General features: G+C 43.8%; 1 protein-coding gene across 4 annotated transcripts; it reads left to right on the top strand.

Moving 5' to 3' along the window:
* Positions 1-265: 265 nt before the first annotated feature.
* fam107b (family with sequence similarity 107 member B) lies at positions 266-15,123 on the top strand. 4 transcript variants are annotated; one of them, XM_037452081.2, is made up of 4 exons: positions 266-443; positions 11,029-11,200; positions 13,414-13,570; positions 13,704-15,123. In XM_037452081.2, exons 2-4 carry the CDS (start codon positions 11,073-11,075, stop codon positions 13,821-13,823), a joined length of 405 nt encoding a protein of 134 aa, XP_037307978.1. In that variant the 5' UTR covers positions 266-443; positions 11,029-11,072; the 3' UTR covers positions 13,824-15,123. The 4 variants fall into 4 exon arrangements, with proteins under 4 accessions (XP_037307978.1, XP_037307979.1, XP_037307977.1 ...); XM_037452082.2 differs by having other exon boundaries at positions 266-448; XM_037452080.2 differs by lacking the exon at positions 266-443 and adding an exon at positions 10,024-10,198.
* The last annotated feature ends 202 nt before the right edge of the window (positions 15,124-15,325 follow it).

The following is a 15,325-nucleotide window of genomic DNA, read 5'->3' as shown; positions in this document are numbered from 1 at the left end:
AATCACTCACTTTTATTACAGGCGTTTTTCAGCCAGGCACAAACACCCTCGACATGTTCCCAATGATTTCCCAATGTGTGTGTGTGTGTGTGTGTGTGTGTGTGTGTCGGACGGGGTGCGGATGCCCCTCTATGCACACCCCGCCCTTCACTCGAGGAGTCCCCACTCATGTTGTTCAGGGAGCGAATGAAGGCAGAGGAGGAGGAGCCTTTACGTGACGTCACTCCATCCCTCCCACCCATGTGGAATTTACATTTTCTATGGGTCCTGACTGAGTGAGCGTGTGCGCTACAGTTACTGAGCAGTTAACGAAACCAGAGTCCCGCAGACACACCTCGAGCCGTGAAGTGACCTTGAGACCCGCCGATGTAGCCGGAACCACTTTGTCATTTTAAATATTTAACAACTCGAGTTGGAGAAGTCGGGTCGAGGTCGACTTTGAGGTAAGGTGTGTACGTGTGTGTCTGGCGCTCGCGTGCGCGCGCGTGTGTGTGTGTTTTTTCCTCCACCACTAACAAAAGCAGCACGTTTCAACTGGTTTCTGCTCCCGTCGGAAAAAGCAGCAGATTTGAGTTGTTTTTAAACTGAAAAAGTGACGACGAAAAGACCAAGGAGAAAGCGAGAGAATGAGATTGCAAAAAAAGAATACAAACTCTTGTCTCATTGTCTCCTTTTGTTGGGGCACGCGCATGAAGCTGACGGGACAGTGAGGAAACAACACGTTGAGGGTGCTGTTCAGCACGGAAAGGAATGATCGCTGCTATTCATGACACTTGATACTCTTTACGCTAGGAGAAGAGTAGTACAGCTAAACAAATCAGTGTTTATTGTCACTGGGGTTCGGAGGGAATGATACCGGTGTTTATGGGGCACGTTGTGTTCACGTGTGACAAAACGATTGTCTTAATCTGTATATTCATCCATCCCAACATTGGAGTGCTTAACAATCTGTTCAACTGCGCTATTTTCTTATTTGTTGCCATAGTTAACAGAAAAATAGTGTAAACTTAAGTCTTTAAATTCATAAGACAAAGTATTGTGGGGACTGTATTTTGTGGAAGTCCTGTTTCTGAGACCCTCAGTGAGTAAGACTTGTATGACTAATTGTGTGTGTGTGTGTGTGTGTGTCAAAGCACATGGCCTCAGTCAGAGCTGACACACTAGCCGCTGCTGTCACCAGCCTCAAACCCCACCTGGCGTGTCACGAGGTGTGTGTGTGTGTGTGTGTGTGTGTGTTTGCATGTGTCATATTTTTGACATGGCAACAAGTCTCAGACTAATGCTGTTTATTTTTCACAGTGCCATAAACTTAGTGAAACAGCCTCGAGAGAGATGCTGTCAAACTTTAACAAGTTGTTAATCAACCTGGGCTGGACCGACTCCAGCCGGTGTGTGTGTGTGCTTTCTGGGTGGAGGCGGATGGTGGCCCCGCTTTATCGTTTGAAGAAGTTCAACTCTGGTTCATCACATGGGCTGCAGTGGCATGAATGAGTATGTTGGAGGTGCCGAGCCTCCAAGGGTGTGCAGGGAGGGGAAAGTGTCTCCCACACGTGTGAATCATTTAGAAGAGAGCTTTGTAAACCATTTACATCTGTTCTCTGATATTTGAACCCCCACCATCCCTCCATATCTCCTGTTTCTCCCTCCCGCTGTCGGAAGAGGCTGATGCTCTCACTGCATGTATGTGGGTGGGTGGGTGGGTGTGTTTGTGCTTTGTGGGTGTTGCAACTGGAAGGCTCTTTGAATTATCATTGCACTCCAAGGACTTTTAAAAATATGAATGAAATGTCTGAGTTTCCATTCTATAATAGCATGAGTCCATTTGTGGTTCTGGTGCAATTTCTCAGATGTATCATTATAGTCTGAGTCCTTGTCCAGGCCTGAAGCTGACCTCAAGAAAAGCAAGGTATTTGGGTCAGGAATGTGTGTGTGTGTGTTTGTGCCCAGGAGGACTAAATGGCTACCACATGTAAGTTGACAGTGTTATCTCCCACAGTCCTGCTGCTCTTCTGTGACCACAGAATCTTCATTACTCAGCAGAAAGCACTGATCCTTTAGATCCACACTGCACAAGACGGTGTTAGTGTGTGCGGTTGTGCTTGCGTGTCACTAGACGTTTTGTTCTCTCGCGTTGGAAGACTACCTTGTTGCAAAAAGGTATTTTCCCCTGTAAAGAGCAATGTAAGGTGATGTTTGTGAGTTTCAGAGGGTCTCCGCTCCAAGAGGGAGGTCCATGGTTTTAGTAAACTCAGCTTCACTCTGTCCAGTTTAAGTCTGCATGGGGAAAAAAGTTAGTTTATGTTGAATCAAACGTCTTCTTTTGATAAGCATGTTTCTTACTCCAACAAAACAAATACAGCAGTGTTCAGTGTTGTCTGAACAAAACAACAAGCACGTAATTTTGCCTTAGAGCTGGATCACCTCCCCTGAAACAAAGACCACCATTACAAGCATGAACATTACTACTCTATGGTCATGTGAATTCACTTCACAACACATACGTGAATGATATTGATGCTTGTTTTTATAATCTGATTTGGTTGTTTTTTAAAGAGACTTGATTATTGGAAGACTGAGTGAAATTTTATGATGCAATGTAAATCCAAGTGTTGCAATCACAGACCAAGGATCTGTTTACATTGTGCTTTTGTTGCCATGGTTTTATATTATGATGTCACGATTCAGGTATTGCCTTTCTCAAAGTGTGTGTATGTGTGTCACTTCATACCAAAGTCAGACATCCACAGGCTTGACTTTTGTCTGAGCAGGCTTGGGACGTGATGTTAAGATAACATGCATACCAAAGACTAGAACAGAGACACACACACACACAACCGCATCAAGAGAGATCCAGCTTCTCAAAGCATCACATTGATTTTCCTGCTGTTATGCGGGCGCTTCCATCACAATAAAGCACCATTACTGTGCTGTACTTTGCATAGTCTTAGAATGGATGACACACAGAAACACAACCAACGGACTCTGAAGGCCTTCCTCCTTGCATCTGCTTATGTTGAAGTGTATAAAGGGATTGGAAGTCTGAGCTGCATGAATTAGATTAAGCTCTTTGTAAGTTAGTATCATGATATATGATCCTGTTGTATTACAACACAAATGGTAATGTAGGTCCAAAGAACAGAGCCAAGTCACTCTGTCAGAAACTTCCATAAAACGACGAAACCACATGATTGCCTAGTATCGCAACTAAAAATATGCTTATACATACTGCGCATTCTGAGTCTTGTCAAGCATAGAGCCAGATAGAACAAAGACTCGCTTGCAAACACCGGGTTATCATACGTGTGTGCGTGTGCTTGTGTGTGTGTGTGTGGACGATCAGCTTGCACCCCTGTGTGTCTGTCTGGCTAACTGTGGATTGTCTGGTTGCCCAAGGTAACACTTGTTATTGGGGCTTTCTGTACTAGCGTGTAAACAAAGGAGAACCTCCTAAATCCTCCCTGGTGTGTCCCCCCCGCCCGCCCCCCCCTTACCAATGAGAACTAAGCTCCCAGCTGGGCTCAGCCAGTAGCCGGTGAGGAGGGGCGTGACGCTGCTCCAGAAGGGAAAAGCAGCAGTAAAGCACAAAGCTTTGAATCTGGAACTGGAGCAGACAGCAGAGCCATAACAAAGACTCCTCCTTTTTTATGAGCCAACGCCACTTCACGCTGCTGAGCGGGACGAAAGCGCTGTGGCCTCTTAACTGTATGGCTTTTACACCACCACGGAGGCAATAATTGGAACTTCATTTAAAGGGCTTGACGTGGGTTTGTGTGTGTGTGTGTGTGTGTGTGTGCGTGTGCGTGAGGATTATGCAGTATAGGGGCACATGCCTACATCTCAGTGAGGAGGACGGCGTAAGGCGTGTCTTTGCAGCAAAACTGTGTCAGCCCACCTGTTCTCAAAGGGCCTATACATAAAAACACAAGACCATGTGTCTGTGTCAGCTGTGAGGGAGTATAGAACAGCCTTTTGTATTTGACTGACAGGTGCGACACCGATCTGTGCGCCCTCCCCAAAAATTCAGGACATGTGTTCAGAATTTGGTTGGAGTAAGCGCTTTGATTTTATTATTATTTTTAACCTATTTTAAGGAGAAATGCAAATCATTCTCACTCAGCGTGTTAGTGAAGGAATATATGTGTATGTGTGTGTGACAGTGTGCTGTTGTGTGTCTAAAGAAATAATCACTTTGCAGGTTCATCACATTCCCACTGCGTGACTCAAAAGTGGTGTCTGTGCCATTTCAATCCACCCCATTCACTGTGTAATCTGCCTCAGCCTGTGGCTCACAACGTGTGGCAACAGGACTGCATGAGCATGAGTTGAATACCTTCAGTCAGTGGGCTGTATGAATTGTCAACACTTGCATGTTTTATGTCAAAAGGGGACATCACCGTACAACCTGTTCAATTTGGGATTATCTTAATCCTTTGAACAGCAAAAAAAATGTTAGTTTAATCTTCATCCAAAGACTTTGGGTAAAGTGAACACATGTGGACCGACGCTCTCACTTCTAAAAGGCCAGATATGGAAGTAGTGAAACTGTCATTCAGTATAACAAAACAAAAACAGCAGTGATCAGTGTGCCCCAAAAAAGGTGTACAATTGGAAAGTGTATAACTTAAACCAGGAAATCTCTAAAGGACATGAGAGCCAGGGTCTCCCCTTTGGGTGTTTTCATAGTGGAGGTGGTCTGCCTCCCCTGCAAAACAAAGACCACCATTACCTGCACCATAAAACACTTTTATGAAAGAAAATGTTTTTCAGGCAGTTTTTCACTCGGCAAGTGTTGCATAGGTGAGTTTGGCTATTCAGAAGGCCGTCATCCACAGACCGAACAGGGCCAGTGTGCAGGTGTGTCTCAGACTGTGCGGGTTATCCCCCGGGCGCAAGTCACAACGAAGTACTCGGGCACAGATATGAAGATCTATGGACACCATTGTTCATACAGTTGTTACCAAGTGTTCTTTTTTTGTTCAAATGCAGAACATGTTTCTACACAGCATACGAGAAGTTGTCTTGCAGAGGTTCCGCTATTTCATTATCCAAAATTACAGTATCAGCTTTTTTTCTTTTTTTTTTAAAGGTTATTTTAACCAAACCACATCTCAGATTTCTAACTTAACCTTTTCTAGCTTTAGGAGTCATTTCCGCAGCACTTTTATTGCTATGCAAAATATCCAAATCATCAACGGAAAGTGTTTTTCTTTATGTAAAAGTGTGTGTACGTATTCGGATTGACTGGATTTGCATCTGAAGAGAACTATGAAATGGTGACACTTCTTCCCAAATACCATAAGAAATATCAAAGCTGTTTATACCTCAACACAAATATGCCTGCAATGAACTATAATCCATCATGATCTGGTAGTTATTGGTATCACTCACACACCAAGTGAAGGGAAAAAATGTTTTCACTGTAAACATTGGGCAGCCAGGGAGATAAAGAGCCTCATCAATTCAGATCTTTTCTTTTTTTTTTTTAAACAAATATTACTCCTGGCATTAAGGCGTAATAATGAGTTTGGGTGTTTACTTTTCATCATTATTGCAGTGCTCCCACAATGACATCTGGTTTTTAAACACACACACAGCTTACACCTTTTTTTTGTCTGTTTGTCCATGGACTTCATCTGTGCTCTATGAACCCTGATTGTAGATTCCCATAGCCCCGCGTCTCCCCTGTGACATCATCACATTGTGGGTGCTTTCGGGGGTCGGTAAGAGATGAGGCCCCAGTAATTCCCCAGCTCCTCTTCTCCTCTCGCTCGGAGGCAGGAAATACAAAACAGATTTCAACCCCCGAACTCCGGAGCGTACATTGAGAAACCGTTTCCCTCTTCACTGTGTCCTTCACAGCGTCTCATAATTAAGTCCTCTTTACCCGAATGTTAGATGTATTGGTAGTCTACATATATCTGACTAAAGATCACATTTCTGTAGCCACACTATTGTGTTCTGTATGAAAGTATACATTTGAAACCAGTGACGTCTTTGTGTACAGACAGAAATCCCATGTGTCCATGCTTATTGGCTGCTGCAGGTTAGTTATTCCCGAAGGGGAACTTGCACATCATTTTGCTTACACACACACATTCAGGCGTAGACTGACGATAAAGCTGTGGGTTTATTCATATTTTAATTTTTTCGATACTGACTTTGAATGTGCATCTGACTCTCTCTGTGCGTCACCGCGCTGTGCGCCGTGATTTATGTGTCCTCAGGAGTGGAGGTTCGTAAATGACCACGTACGCGCTGAGGCGGCCCGGGAAATGAGCTCATTGTCACTGCGAGGCCCTCAACTCTCTACTTCTCCTTAGCCTCCTCTGTCACTTTCTCTCGCATGCGCGCGCACACACACACCCCGCTCTCCCTCCCCCGACTCCCCCCACAGCTGTCAGTTAAAAGCTTGTGTGTGTGTGTTTTAATTAGGGCGTCCACTATGGCTGAATGGCCGCTTCATTTAGAGGAGCGCTAGGAGACGCATGCTCAGATCTGTCCCGCTTGTAACACGCAGTGAGGGGAGGGGATTTGGGGCGGGGGGGGGAGGGAGAAAGAACTGGGTGTGGGGGATGCTTAAGGGGTATTGATGACGCAATTTCCCCTGAGGGGTGGACCTCCCATCTGTGAGTGGAATAGACCGGATCTTGCCACAAGAAAACAAGACCCACAGAGAGCAGCTAGAAGAACTATGTGGGACAAGAGAGCATTTGGGGGTTGAAGTTTCAAGAAAATGTTAGATATTGATGAGATGTGAGTGTGACTAAACGCTAGCTGAGCTCATTGTTCTGTTTACGTATGTTTGTGTCAGAATAGGTGGAATTTATGTCTCTTTGGGGGGGGGGGGGGGGTTTCCCCTTGGTGTGTATGTGCTCCAAAACCCCAACAACGATAAAGAAAGCATAAGCCCAAAGCTTAGTTTAGTTTGCAAAATGTGCTCACTGAGCTTCCAGGTAGAAATGTCTTCCTCCTTTTTTAAATGATTAAGTGCTTTTCTTAATGTTAGTCTCCATGAAAAGCCTCTGTATATCGATTTAAATAGTGAACTGCTGATGCGTCATTCTTCATAAGCCTGAGCACCATCTCTGCGGCACACTGTGGAGAACAAACCCTGGCTGGCTGGTGACGGAGTGGGTGTCGTCGGCCATGTGTTCACAACCAATGACGGCGAACGGCCCGCCCCGTGCAGAGCCCTGGATGGTCTGTGCCCGTATCCTGCAGGAGAACAGGGGGAGGGGGTCAGATGGTGAAGCAGGCCACCAGCTGCTCTCCTCGCCTTATTTTATCTCAAAGGGGTCTGCGGCAAAAAAAGATGGCGTCGTTGACTCACAAGACCTGTGTTCTCCGACCCCCCCCATCATGACTTTTTCTGCCCATCTGCGCTCTTCATAGTTGGGTCAGATGAAGAAGAGGTCTTTTCAAGCGTGCATGTCGGGCTCGTTAGCCTCTAAATGTTCTTCTGTGTTTTGCAGCTTGTCTTTTAAAGCAATTGGGTTTGGCAACTAGTACCAGGCTGAAGAAAACACAGATAGTGAGCTGAGGGGTTCTGCAGAGTTGGGTGGTAATTCTCTTTGGACTTCCAGGCAACACCTTTCAGAGGACACATAGCGATTTTGTCCTTTGTTCGTAAAGATTATTACTGCGTTTGGGGTTGTCTTCGCCATCGGTGAGGCGCACTGGAAAAGGCTTTAGACTCTCAGTGTTGGTTGGCAGCAGCTTCTTCCGGTCCCTGAATGCTTTGTCAGGGCGGATGGCCGGTCTCCATGGCGACTTGGAGAAGATGACAGTTGGGGAGGAAATTGAGAAACGAGTCGGTGTTCTGAATGTGTTGTGTGTGGTCATGTTGCGGTGCCGGCTTCTGGTAATGCAATCAGTTGGCACCGTGCACTCTTATCCGCCATTGTATCCGCTTTAATGCAACCTGCCACAGTGGGTTCCACTCTCACACTCTCACACACACCACTGCAAACATGAACCACATGAACCACATTCATCCTTCTACCTTTCTTAATCTAAGAAAAGCCAAAGAAAAGCTTCCAAATATAGATTTTCTTGTGTGTGTTACTGTATGAGTGGTATATTATTCCAAATGTTTTAGTTTCAACCTCCGGTGTCAGTGCTGCTTTTTTGTTATTGCCCTTACAAGATTGATTTGATATTTCCTTAAACTGCCAGATTATAAACATGTGTCATTTCATAGCACATGAGATCAGTCATGAGGATAACAAGGAGTGAGTAAAGTCTCTTTCTTCTCTATTTTTGTTTCTTTACCTACTAGATGCATCTTTGATTTTGTCCATCGAAGCATCTGACCCAGTTTCTTTTCTTCCTCAATGTTTTTTACCAACGGTCTTCTCATTTTATCCTGGAATGCTTGGACATTTAGAATACTCTACATGTGGACATAATGGGGACCCAGTTCTGCTGGATGCTCGTTATAAGTTTGTTTGTGGATGTGTCTGCTGCTCGAGGGGTATGTTTCAACAACCAATAAACAAACATTCCTTGATTCCTTGAAGTTTTGCCCCGAAAGCTGTGTAACCGTATCCACACACTGACGTGGTGGGAGGCTTCGCTTCCATGGAAAACGATGTTCAATACTCCAGATATCGATGCATAAATCTCCTGTTTTTGTTGAATACAGCGCTGAAGCCCACACATAGCATGACACGTGTAAAAGGACAGATTGTGAGGCATTAAATGGAGGTCTCATTGGAGCATTTCAACTTGTTTATTTGTATCTTCGTCTTTTATCTGTGTAGTGTAAGATGTTCTTTATATACTCGCTTTAACCTATAGAGGCGCCCCCCGTGATAAAGCCAAATTGAAGGGGCTGCGGGGCTCCAATTTGAGGTTGCAGGCTCCCTTTGAACTCCCTATGTCACTTCCTCGCTCCCTTGGGGCAGAGGAAGTCGGAGCAGATGTGTTACACTAACGGGACACTTTGACAACACTGCTAGTCTGTAAATTCCTGCGTCTCACTACTACCGGCTTTAACCAGAAGCACCTTTTACGTACACCGTACCTCTGCTCACACGCAGCCCAAACCTGCTCTGTGCACCACTGCCACCTCATGCACAACCGCTGTCACTGGTTGACAACATGCGCCGCTCACCACATTATATCCTGTGAAGCAGCATGTGGACGAAATGTACAAAAACACCTCACTGAACTGGTAGTGTCTCCTTTTTAAGATCAGATTCATGAATATTTGATGATTATTCCATGTGTGTTCAATGCACCATTTTAAGATTTGCGCTGGACACATGGGTTAGTAAACAGATTTTTTTTTTGAAAGGTGAATAATCTGAGATTATAAGAGATTACCCATCACTGTGACTGTAGATGATGACCAACTGGAAAAAGCCGTATTTGCACAGGTCAACATATTCAGTCCATCCAGCGCACTATTATGTGGTGTTTTTGCCCCTTTGTTCAGCAGTGTGCTGCCACACACCATGTTTATCTCAGGCTTCTTTTGTTATGTAACTGACATGGTTTAGTTTATAAAATGCATGAATGTCGACCTCTTGTGGTGTCTTCACCTCATTGCAGAAATCCTCTGCATGTATGTTTTGGTTCTGAGGACCCCCCCCCCCCCCCCCCACACACACACACACACCTTTTTTCATTTAGCACGTGCAGTGAAATGCGACTTTGGCATCTCTGGTGCATGTGATTGGCCCGTTCTGGTTCCAAAATGTACCTCCTTGTTTTCAGTCTTTATCAGTGGCCAATACGAGAGACTTATTCACAGGCATGTGAGGACATGATTGTTTATAAATCTGAGTCATTCCTCAAACGGAGGGGGGGGTTGATCCATGTAACCACTATTTAATTTGTGTATGACGTTTATCAATTTACTCCTTTCGTATATGAGACTATATTACCAAAAATGTCACAAAATGTCCAAGGACGAGCAAGAATATTCATAAATTGCTTATAAAATCTACTTCGTCTCGCGATGTACATTTACAGTGAGTGGGAGGGAGGGAGGGAGGGAGGGACAGAGAAGAGGGAGAGAAAGGGGGACAGTGTGTGCCTAGCTATAAAACCGACTCACATCTCTAACCAGCTCAGTAGCAGACAGCTGTGCAGCACAGAGAGTTTTGATAGCTTTTTTTGGAAAATACATTCAAGATCAAAATAGCAGCGATGACGACCGTGTTCAGATATGCCGTCTTTCCTCATCTGCAGGGTGAGTTCAGCAAACACTGCACCTTGTGCGTTTCTTGTCTTAAATGTTTTGACTAATCTTTTGTCCATCATATTCTGTTCTCTATTCAGTTGTTTGGATCACAACTTTTATTTATTCATTTTTGTTAAATGGAGAATGTGAGCCATAAAACAGATACAGATGTTTTTATTTTAAATCTATAAAGGTTTGCTTGCAATACGGTATTATACTGTATGTACCCTGTGATTAACATGAGGAATGGGTCAAACTTGCTGTATCTGTTTATTTCTCAGCTTAAAGATGACCTGATGGTGACCCTTTGGTCCAGAGATGGTATATCTCGACACGTGAGGTGGTCAAAATTCTATTAAAAAAGGAAATACTAAACAAATAAAATCACAAGTATAGGTTTCTAATGTATTAAGGCAGTGTGCCCACATTTTAGGGGGCCAATTGGAAATCTCATCGATTTTTGAGGTCAGAAATCAGTGGATTGAAACTTTTGACGTGGATTGAAATATTGACATTATGCCTATAAGATATTGACAGTAATGTTCTCATTAATTTCTTCATTATACCAGGGAATACAATGTTCCTTTTCACTTCAATTTAATTCCAGCGCTGAATCCTTCTAGCACTATAGGGACAATTAAAAAAAACCTGAGCTGGTACCAGAGGATCAGACGGATGCTCACATCACGGGTTGAAAGAAGAGATAATCGATTACTGAAAATGCAAATCAGACTTTTAAGAGTTCTCTCCTCGCTGCTTTCGAGACATGTATGTCATAGTGACAATGATGGTCAAATTAAATTGATTGATTAAATCTTCACTTGTCTTTGTCTATGCAGATCCACGTGAGCCTGTTCTGTCGCTGTCCCCGGGGAGGAGTGTCATGGCGGAGCCCGACTACCTGGACGGAGACTGTGATGAGCTCATCAAACCTAAAAAGCTGATCAACCCTGTCAAGGGCTCCCGTAATCACCAGGACCTGCACCGAGAGCTGCTCATGAACCAGAAGAGGTCAGGAGAAAGAAGAGAAAATACGACATTAATACCTTTTGTCTGTCTCATTGAGATTCCCAGTTTACTTTTATGAACGGATGGAAGATTCAAATTTTACAACTAGTAACCAGAGCTTTACAAGATATGGTTGGAAATAGTGGTTTACTACATATATTGTGTGGTAAAATAATTTGAATGTCCAAAAGAAATAAACTGGTCCGACAGAGTGAAACGGTACCGAGTCCAGATCCAAGCTAATTTATTTACTCCTGGTAGATGAGTTAATACAGCAGCCCTCCTACTTCCTTGTAATTGGTCTGATTGTTTCCACGCAGACTCTGCTGATACTTGTGCAGTTTGTCACTGTTGTTGACCACACTGGTCCCTTCGACCTCCTGCAGCAGTATTATGTAAAGCTCAGGAAACACAACATTCACAGTGATCTATTATAGAAAACAATATGTACAGTCACATCAGTACTGCACAGATGGAGGAACCTGGTCTGGCTGCTGATACTAATACTGGATCATACAATACGGGACCTAATGCTGTTTGCGTGAGCATCCATGCATCAGCAAACATGCACAATGTGTTTTGAGAAAACCCTTTTGACACCAAATGTTTGTTTTTTCTCTCACCAAACAGTGGCGGCCTCTTTGTGCCTGAGCTATAAATAGCTACGTCAACACACATGGTGTTGGCAGCTGTTACATCACAGCAGCAGTGATGCTCTGTCCTAAACAGATCAAAGAGTGAGGTGCTTTCGCAGTGATAGAGGCAGGGCATTAATGAGGAATGGTAAGCGGCAGAATAAGGAGGTCAAACGGGAAAATGCTTTTTTTAGGGGAAAAATTTGGTTCCAAATGCTGCAGAAATTTGTCTGTAGTCTAGACAGAGAATGTCAGTATCAGTAGAAGTGTTTGAGATAAACGTAGTGGGCTTTTGGCAGGAGGTACTAGTGGTTTTTTTCGACATTCTACCGTGTACTGAAAGGATGGAAAGCCAGTCTGCATGCATGGTGGATTAGTCACGCTGGGGGGGTGGATGGAAAAAAAGGGTTATGTAATCAAGATTACAAAACATTCCTAGCTGAGGGCCTTTCGCTGCCTTTGCTTCATTAGCTGTGATGACTCTTCCCACACACACACACACACACCCACACCCACAGAAGAACATCAGGGCTTCAGCCACTACGTCTGGGGAAGCATTTGACATTCTTGCTAGTGTGCTAGTGTGCGCTCATGGGACGGGAGTCATAGATGCAAATTATGCCTACAGTGATAGAAGAGCAGAGTAAGCATCTTTTATAGTCCGGTCTTTTGGTTGTAAACACCCTCTCCTGCTTGGACCCCCTTGGGCTTGGTGACGTAATCTTCAGGATTTAATGATGCATTTAATTAAGACATTGTTGCTACTGAACTAAGGCAGGCCCACTATGATTTCTTTAATGAAATCAAACTGCCTGTTCAGAGTCGAGCTTTTTACAGAAAATGTTTAACTACTCCGAGTAAAGTCATCTTGATAATAGTAAGTAAGTAATCAAGGGCTGCAGCATGTTTTTTTTGACAGATTCCTTTTACTGCTCTTAAATGATTTTTTTTCTTGTGTGGGCCACTTTTTTGTGCCTCCATAATCCTTTTGGGGATTTGCTGTTCATTGGCTTCTGGCTTTTCTAGCTGACTCCAGCTCATCTCTCCTCCAATACGTCTCGAGTAGCCCTTCTCCCAAGCCTCATCCTCAGCCCCCACCCTTCTCTCCTTGAAATGTGTTCTTCTTTGACATTACGTAACATTTAATATGTTTTGCTCTTCGCAAGGGTTGCTCAGACTTTATTAAGATGTCCATTTTTGAATGTTGCTGCACAAACCCAGGCTGTCTGGTTTGTCACTGACTTGATCAACAACTTCCAAATGAGGAAAGGTTTTCCATTAGATAGTTTAAGATATGGGTTGATGTATTGGGATTGTTTTGTTACTCATAAAAGGAAAAACCTTCATTTCCTAAATCAGTCCAATGCTGCGTACCACTGCGTAGTCAGACATGTGGAACAATCTGAGATTGGGCTCCGGATCAAAACTGAAATAAGGATCTGCACATCAATCTAGAATGAGGTGGTGGTCATCACGTGCTACGCATGAATGTGAATGCTAATCTCCCTCTGAGTGCAGCACGGTGCCATTGTCCGAGGTTTACCGTAGTAATGCAGGGTCTCTCTCGTTGATTCTGCACAGGGGTCTGGCTCCTCAGAACAAACCTGAGCTCCAGAAGGTTATGGAGAAGAGAAAGCGGGAGCAAGTTCTCAAGGCTCAGAAGGAGGAGCAAGAGGCTCACAAGAAGAGGAGTGACCTGGAGATAGAGCTCATGAAAAGACAACAGAAACTAGAGCAGGTAATACATGTATATCTATGCATATATGTAACTTATATGGAGGCACTATGTAACTGTAATCACAGGTTACTGCTTGGACCTTGCAAGATGTATCAACAGATTATCACTTCTTTAATTGTCTGTGTTCTGGCAGCTGGAGCTGGAGCAACAGAAAGGTGAAGAGGAACAGGAGAACACCCCGGAGTTTGTGAAGATGAAGAGCAACCTGCGCAGAACCAAGCAGGAAGCTGACGGGGAGGAACGGACCACCTAAAAACCAGCCGGGGTGTCTGGGTCTGGCTGATTGTGCACGTGTTTGTTAACATGAAGACTTCAGGAGTGAGTGTGTGTTTGTGTGTGTGTGTTGTCTGTGGTGCACGGCGGTGACCTGGCGGCGGGTCTCGGACGCACTTCCTGGTTTTCCCCAACCTAGTTGTTCCTTCTCGCAGTGAGGAGAGACTTTACAGACTAAAGACCCCCTCCGCCCGCCTGCCATGGAGCGCCAGTACTTACCTCCGCTCCCCGCAACAGTCCAGCAGCACACAGCACCCCCTGCAGGAGGGACACTGACAGACATGTTTCATGCTGAACGCCCTGCGAGGGTGAAACAAGCTTCCGATGAGCTCTGATGGCGAAGAAAAAGAAAGAAAAAAAAAAACAACCAAACACACACAGAGGTTTCAACCCGTCTGTTTTCCCTCCTCTCACCACAGCAAGCTGCCGTTTCTCTTCACTGTTATCAATGTTGTTTTCATTGTTGTTATTTCTGTTCTCATCTTCAGAATCAAATGAGGAAAAGTGGACACTGGATAAACTCTTGAAGCTGTGTAATGTAAAAGCCAAACAAATGTGCTTTTGTTATTTATGTTTGTAGCTTTTAGCCCCAGGACACTTTTAGTCGTTCTGCATTTTAGTTTGTTTACAGCATAGTTTATTCAGCCAGAACAAGACAAAGGGAGTCTATGGTTTTGTGAAACACCCACATTTGCTATATATATATATATATATAAATATATATTTTCTTTCTTTTTTTTAAATTCATAACATGCCATTCCTCACCAAATGCAATGTTGAGCAATAGTTGAACTCCCGGGCATGAGCGTGACCTTTTCTCTAAATATTCTGTTGTTTTTTGTATGGATAAAAGTGTTACTTAATATGTAATTTAAGTTCTTGTTAGGGCGGTCTTTAAGAGTAACCCTTGAGCTCTGTCTGACTAGTCTTTGTGTGCTTTTATGAGCAAAGGACTTGTTAAGAAGCATACACACGGAGGCCACGGAGGTCATAAAAAGGTATAATCAATCAATCAACAGTTCTTGGGATCTGTGTGGGTCCCGAAACGTCTCTGATGAATCCTGGACCCTAATCACTGCAGTATTTTGTCTTTATAAACAATGGAGCCATACATGTGCAGGCAGATCATTTAACTAAATGAATCTAAACTAAAGTATCTGTTTACTGAAAAACAACGTGGGTCTCCAAAGGATTATAGTTTTTATTCTGATGGGAAGAAGCAGATTTGTGACACTGTTCTTCCCAAGAATCTTCTTTTGAATAAACATAATTTTAACAGATTCACTTTATTTTTCTTTATTTTGTCTGAAGTTAAGTCTGTGGATTTGTTATCAACCTAATAGAAGTCTTTATTTTCTAATCCATAGTGATCTAGAAAATACCAGCCGAGCGGAATGCCAATCAAACAGCTTATTGCAGTGATATTTTTACCGGTGATGGCGTTGACTTTGCTCACCGATTGCAACAGTCAAATGTGGAGAT

Source organism: Pungitius pungitius, chromosome 6 (assembly GCF_949316345.1).
Source record: "Pungitius pungitius chromosome 6, fPunPun2.1, whole genome shotgun sequence".
Classification (NCBI taxonomy): Eukaryota; Metazoa; Chordata; class Actinopteri; order Perciformes; family Gasterosteidae; genus Pungitius; species Pungitius pungitius.
This window is presented reverse-complemented; position numbering and strand designations above follow the sequence as displayed.

Excerpts from the sequence above, each read along its gene's own strand:
- fam107b (XM_037452080.2), top strand. The coding sequence starts at position 10,156 with ATGACGACCGTGTTCAGATATGCCGTCTTTCCTCATCTGCAGG. Across the intron at positions 10,199-11,028 it reads CGTCTTTCCTCATCTGCAGG|ATCCACGTGAGCCTGTTCTG; the intron begins GTGAGTTCAGCA and ends TTGTCTATGCAG. Across the intron at positions 11,201-13,413 it reads CTGCTCATGAACCAGAAGAG|GGGTCTGGCTCCTCAGAACA; the intron begins GTCAGGAGAAAG and ends GATTCTGCACAG.